At 37.4% G+C, this 6,676-nt stretch overlaps 1 protein-coding gene across 1 annotated transcript; it reads left to right on the top strand.

Annotated features, from left to right (window-relative positions):
* Positions 1 to 1,035: 1,035 nt before the first annotated feature.
* On the top strand, positions 1,036 to 5,966 carry pde6gb (phosphodiesterase 6G, cGMP-specific, rod, gamma, paralog b). Its single transcript, XM_060889853.1, has 4 exons — positions 1,036 to 1,240; positions 2,997 to 3,245; positions 3,471 to 3,511; positions 4,298 to 5,966. Exons 2-4 carry the CDS (start codon positions 3,100 to 3,102, stop codon positions 4,372 to 4,374), a joined length of 264 nt encoding a protein of 87 aa, XP_060745836.1. The 5' UTR covers positions 1,036 to 1,240; positions 2,997 to 3,099; the 3' UTR covers positions 4,375 to 5,966.
* The last annotated feature ends 710 nt before the right edge of the window (positions 5,967 to 6,676 follow it).

Genomic DNA, 6,676 nt, shown 5'->3' with positions numbered 1-6,676 from the left:
CCTGCGATGGGTTGGCACTCCGTCCAGGGTGTATCCTGCCTTGATGCCCGATGACGCCTGAGATAGGCACAGGCTCCCCGTGACCCGAGGTAGTTCGGATAAGCGGTAGAAAATGAGTGAATGAATGAAAATAGCCTGGTTGCATAAATGTGTACACCCATTTATTATTGGAAGTGTGGCTGTGTTCCAAATAAACCTAAAAAGTAATAAAAGTAATTACATAAAAGTAATTTTTTTCAAACATTAATTGTACCATGAAACACTAAAGACCATCTTCAACAAATAGAGAAAATGGAACACCACAGTGGCATTACCAAGAACAGGACATCCCTCGAAAATGTATCATGTAGGCAACCAAGACCACTACATCAACATTAAAGGAGCTGTTGGAACATCTAAAAAGTATTGATTACTCTCTGCATGTGACAACAATCTCTCGTATTCTTCACATATCTGGGCAATGGGCAGGGCGACTAGAGGGAAACCCTTTCTCAGCTCAACTAAATAACCACGAGGCCATGTGTTCAAGCCATGTGCTAAATGTATTACAGTCTAATGAGACTAATTTCAAAAGTTATAATAAAACACTATGTTTGGTGCAAAAAAAATGACCACCAAAAGATCAGAAGATCACCATACCTACAGTATGGTGCAACAGGGGGGTGGTAGCATCAGGCTTTAGGACTGCTTTTGTTCATTCAGAACTAGGGCTTTTATCAAGGTGGAGGGAATCATAAATAGCTACAAATACCGGCTGATTTTAGTGCAAAACCTTTTGGTGTCTGCTAGTAATGCTGAGTGACTCACCCAGAAAGACAGAGTAAGTGGTTTAATAAAATCAGCAGGTGCTTCAACACAGCATGAGTTTAGGAGTGTGCACCGTCAACAACTCAGTTACTGTAAGTTTTTTATTGTATTGTATGATTCTGTTTGTTATTCTGACATGATTTTACTTTTCTGCCATTTTAAAGGGGGTGTGTAGACTTTTTACATTCATTGGACATTGATCCCTCTCATGCGCATACATACACAAACACACACACACAGCAAAATAATCTAGAACATGGATATGAGATCAGAGGTGGGTAGGCGTCCCTTTCCTAATCTGCTGAGGGGTCAGGATAAAACCGCCCCATCAGTAGTCTCCTCCTGAGAAAGCCCAGCGTAGCCACCCACACTTCCAGCAGAGACGGAGAAACATACAACGAGCGGTGTGGCAGACTGCCAGTCACCTGCAGTGGTGAGTAGAGTTTTAGAACCCTGTGGAAAATGGAATCCTGAATAGATTTTTAGAACTTATGATAATAAAATTATAAATACGTTTCTAGATATCAGCAGCGGACGATGTATTGCTGAGAAAAGTTCTGGAACACATTTAAGGTTGAGGATAGATTTGCAATCTTGTCTCAAATAGATCCTTTTCAATTCTATGTAGTGACGTTGAAAAACACTTGTAATGGAATTAAACTTTAGTTGAATTGTATTAGTGGTGCATCGGGTAGCGTTGATCATGGCCCCAAGTTTATTTTCATCTCGCAGGAACATTAGGAATATTGGCTATGCTATTGCACATGGGTGTGAATGTGTGTGTGTGTGTGTGTTCAGCTAGCACGACATACAGAATCCGAATCAGGTTTATTGGACAAGTGTGTTGACACACACAAGGAATTTGGTTCCAGCTGTTTGTGACTCAAAAGTACAGACATAAGACTATACAATACATTTAGCTTGGACTATACAAGACGAGACAAAACAGACTATACAAGACAATGCAGACGATGTGAGACAATATATACAGTATGAGTGAGACAATATATACAGTATGAGTATTAAATATGAATACAGAATATATGACAGATCAGTTATGTACATAAAGTGTGAGAAGTGCATGTTAGTGCATATAACAGTATTGTGCAATATTATGATTTTGTACAATATACAGCAGCAGTAGTGTGTGTAACATACGGAGGTTGTGATGACTGACAGCTCTGATAATGCAGTACTTATAGATATGAAGCAGGGAATATAATTATAGTGAGTTGTTAATCAGGGTGATTGTCTGGTGCCTGGGGAAAGAAACTGTTCCTGTGTCTGGAAGTTTTGCTAAACAAAGCTCTGTAGCGCCTGAGAGAAGAGAGGAGCTGAAAGAGGTTGTGTCCAGGGTGCGAAGGGTCAGTATTGCATTTCTGGTTCAAATTGCAGTCTGAAAATTGTGGAGAAATAACAAAGCAAATTTTTCTAAGAAATGAATTTGAAAATAATCATTCTACCAAATAATTTTTTAATAAAAAAGCTTTAATAAAAAATCATCATCATCATCATCATCATCATCATTATCATTATTATTATCATTACAAATCAGTGTTCAATATATCAATACATATAAGATACATTAATGTACAACTATAATTTTTTCTATACAATAAATCAACCTAGTTCACACCACGGTATGTGTAGCAGTTAATATCCTGTGGGGAGCCATAGCAGAGTCAGTCTGTCATTCAGATCACTGAAGGAGATCAGCTCAGGACAATTCATTTGACTCAGCTCTTTTCTGATAGCTTAGTACATCCATCATTGTCCCTTTGTATAATAAGATTAGTCCATGTAGAACAGGGATCTTATTAACTTGAGCCATGGATTAGATAAATTGGGTCACCCTGGGCTGTATTCCTGTCCCCAGCACCTCCATGGGATCATGGCCCTCATGAGGAATTCATCTCTAGACTCATTTGTCTATAGACGCGTGTCGTTCATCGGTAAACAGATTCTGGATCAAGTATAGGACAGTGTACACACCATGTGCAGTAGGAATGGAATCTCCTTCTGCACAAAAATCAGGACTCAAGAAATTTCCACTGTGATAAATATAACAAAATTAGTAATGTTACATCAATATGATAACCAGCAAGTCACAAATGCCTTGTGCTCTCTCTCTCTCTCTCTCTCTCTCTCTCTCTCTCTCTCTCTCTCTCTCTCTCTCTTTCTCGTTATAGTAAAATCAGACTGAAGCTCTACATCAGGGAGAGAGAATACAGAGGGGGTTGAATACGAAACAGCCACTAACTATCAGTGGTTTCATCAAAACAAACAACAGCTATGAATCTTGAGCCCCCTAAACCTGAATTTAAGTCAGCTACCCGAGTGACTGGAGGCCCAGCCACACCACGCAAAGGCCCACCCAAATTTAAACAGAGGCAGACTCGCCAGTTTAAGAGCAAACCACCAAAGAAGGGCATTCAGGGGTAAGTCTAAAATCAAAATGTTATTCCACTTTATTAGTATCATTTATTATTATTATTATTATTATTATTATTATTATTATTAAGAAATTACTTTTTTATACAGATTTACATTTTAATGAATTTCTTTATTATAGTGCATTTCCTTGTTTTTGTTATATACAGTAAGTGTGGAATAATTGCAAATAACTTACTATGAATTAATAACTCTTCTGTTGGCTCCATCAGATTTGGAGACGATATCCCTGGTATGGAAGGTTTAGGCACTGGTAAGTGCAATCATTTCTTTATCGCCTTCTCACGTGTCTTTTAACATCATCTCACCGTCATCATCCGTTTATTTGCGGCTGCTCTCATTCAGAGTCCTTGAGAGCAAATTATATTTTACCTCAGACAGACTGTTCACATTGATCATGACTCATTATAAATGCTGTAAGTCAGATTATAAAGGCTTGAGTGTAGCTCTGCTGTAAAGCTTCTTAAGATAACCAGCAGGACACTGAAATGCTTTTCAGCAGGTATGTTAAAAGGATACTGCAGATTTAGTCCAGGATGTAGCTTAACCCTTACAATTCTATGCATATTTCCATACTTTTGGTTTATATTGCTGTAACTGAGATGAAACTAGACATGCAGTTGTACTAAAGAGATGCAAGTGAACCGTGGGACGTCCAGTGGGGCAGTAGTGGCTCAAATGCTTAAAGCTTTGGGTTGTTGATTGGATGGTTGTGGCTCAAGCCCCAGCACTGCAAAGCTGCCGCTGTTGGGCAAATTGTCAAGGCCCTTAACTCTCCCTGCTCTATGGGGGACGAATCATAGCTGCCCCTGTGCTCTGACTCCAACCTCTTCAGTTGGGATATGTGAAGAAAAGAATTCTATTGTGTTGTAATGTATACAAAGTGACAATAAAAGCTTCTATGCCACGATTATATTTCAGAGCTAACTAGAGAACAGAACAGATTATAAAGCTCTGTCCTTGGTGTGAAATGTCATATTATATGTCTTTAGAGATTTAAGTGTCTGTTAACTGACCCTTTGTATGTCCATACCCACAGACATCACAGTCATCTGCCCTTGGGAGGCCTTCAGCCACTTGGAGCTGCACGAGCTGGCTCAATACGGCATCATCTGAGTTCACCATCTTCCCGCCATCCTTTTCACTTTTCCCTTACATTCTGCCTCCACCCTGGCCATGGGCTCCTGTGGGTCAATTTGCACGCACACCTCATCATACAACAATAAAAAAATGGAAAAATCAGAGGAAAAAAAAAACTAACAAAAAAAAAAACCTTATCTAACTGTCCACCTCATGGTTTCTTTCTTCTATGCTCGTCAGTTAACTCAAGATCAGCATACATGTCTGCGTTTGACTTATTGGCTGTAAGATCGCACTCAGTTATATTAGAGGTACTCGTTCTGTCCTTTCTCCGTTTCGCTGCGATCTCTCTTTCATATCTGTATTGTCCTTTGTTTGGGAACAGAACTACAAACTTAAGCAAGCAAGACAGCCTCAAAGTGAGTTTAAGTGTTGCACCCGTGAAATGATCGGCTTCTCATTTCATGTGTCCAGGCCTCTCTGGTGACATTGCAGAGGTTTATCTATTTTTTTTTTTAATTATTAAAAAAGGTCATACTCCTGTAGACATAGGATACTGATCGACTGCCTGACCGTTAATGAATAAATGTGACACCTTGCGTTAAAAACCAAACCCAACCAAAAGAAATCCTGCTGATTTAGTTTTTGCTTACATACAGTACTGACTCTTTAGGCATTATCCCACTTGACCTTTTCTACTTTATTATTGATTGTATAATACACACTTCTGCACTCAGAAATAAAACATTTTTAAGCTTAAGTCTTCACAGAAAAGTTCATCGCCAATTCATCGCCTGGTTATTATAGCAATTTTAAAGAAAATAAAGAAGCCAAAACGGCAAGCCATAGACACGGCTTTGATTAAAGTTTAGTGCAGGGTTCAGGCAATTACAATCAAGAAATATTCACTTGATCTGTTTTGTGTCTAATTTAAATGCATGCTGGATTGGCTTATTTATTATTCATCTTTCTTGTTCGTCCTGGTGTCATTTATTCTTATTGTGTCTGCCTGCTGTCTTTTTGTGCTGTTTCAAACCCCAAACCTAATTTCAATTGCATTGAATTCTTACTGATTATCTTTGAATATTTCTTGTGTATCTTAAACCAACATTAACTGATTCCTATCTACACACTGTAAAGTTAATTGCATGTTCCTTTTTTTTTTTTTTTAGCTTTCCTTATACATTATACAGTCTTTACTTGATCTGATCTGTTACTGGATGCTGTGTGTTGATGCTGTGTTGTATAGTTGCATGTGAAATATTCAGCCTAATTTATTCATTTCATATTTATTTACCAGTGACACGTTGCTTGTCCTCCACACAAACCCTTACAGAACCCTTTACAGTAAAAAGACTCAATGCATTTTGCATACTCTCTAACATTTACGTCAACTCTCACCCAGTTCCCTCCTGACATCTGTGTACTTGGATGATGGAAAGATTGTTAGGGAGGTTTTGCAGTATTTTACTCCCTTGGTCTCTGTTGGTATGTTTGCTCAATAGATGACAAAACTTTCACCTTTCACCCAACACCATGACTGTAAACAGTGACTGAAGTAACAGTGTTGCTTCTCTACAGGATGAGATCAAAATAAAGCTTATAAAAAGGGGAAAATTGTTTCTTGGTTGTCAGTCCAGTTCTCCTTGATGTTAATACACATAACACACATGTTAATACTGATAAATCTCCATTTGCCTCTTTATTCTCTACATAATTTGCTAAATAGTTACATACATAAATATCAAATATTTTTTATCAGTCTATATTCTATATATTTAATTTGTATAACAAACTAGAATAAACTGTGAACAGTGGGTAAGAATGTTGTTTATTTATTTATTTTATTTATTTATTTTTTTATTAGATTTTATTTTTCTACATTTTATTGTGTTTATCCAGATTAGTTTTAAATGAAAAATGAAATAGTTTATAAAATAAATCTAAATTTAGAATCTTTTTAATTTATTACTAGCTACCTAACTGATTAATTAACTTAATTCTTTTTTTCCCCTTCACCTAGCAGCAGGGATTTTTTCCACAGCTTTTATTTTTTGTATATTTTTAGTGCACTATAAAATGAGTTAAGTTAACTAGATAAAGCACCTTTATTTTCAATATCATCAATAAATGGCGGCTTTTATTATTTTTAGACTTTTTCACGTTAGCTGGTATATAGAGCGCACGAATGCTTTAGTTTTGAAAACAAACATACTTCCGGTAACAAACGCAGATACACCTCGATTTGTCCCACCCGTTTTCGTGGTGTCCCGCCTTTTGCAATACGATTGGTTGATAGGGCACACTTAAAGTACGCTGTCAAATCAGAAACGATTGC

This window comes from Tachysurus vachellii, chromosome 2, assembly GCF_030014155.1.
Source record: "Tachysurus vachellii isolate PV-2020 chromosome 2, HZAU_Pvac_v1, whole genome shotgun sequence".
NCBI lineage: Eukaryota > Metazoa > Chordata > Actinopteri > Siluriformes > Bagridae > Tachysurus > Tachysurus vachellii.
Note: the sequence above shows the minus strand (reverse complement) of the source record. Positions and strands in the feature narration are given on the sequence as shown.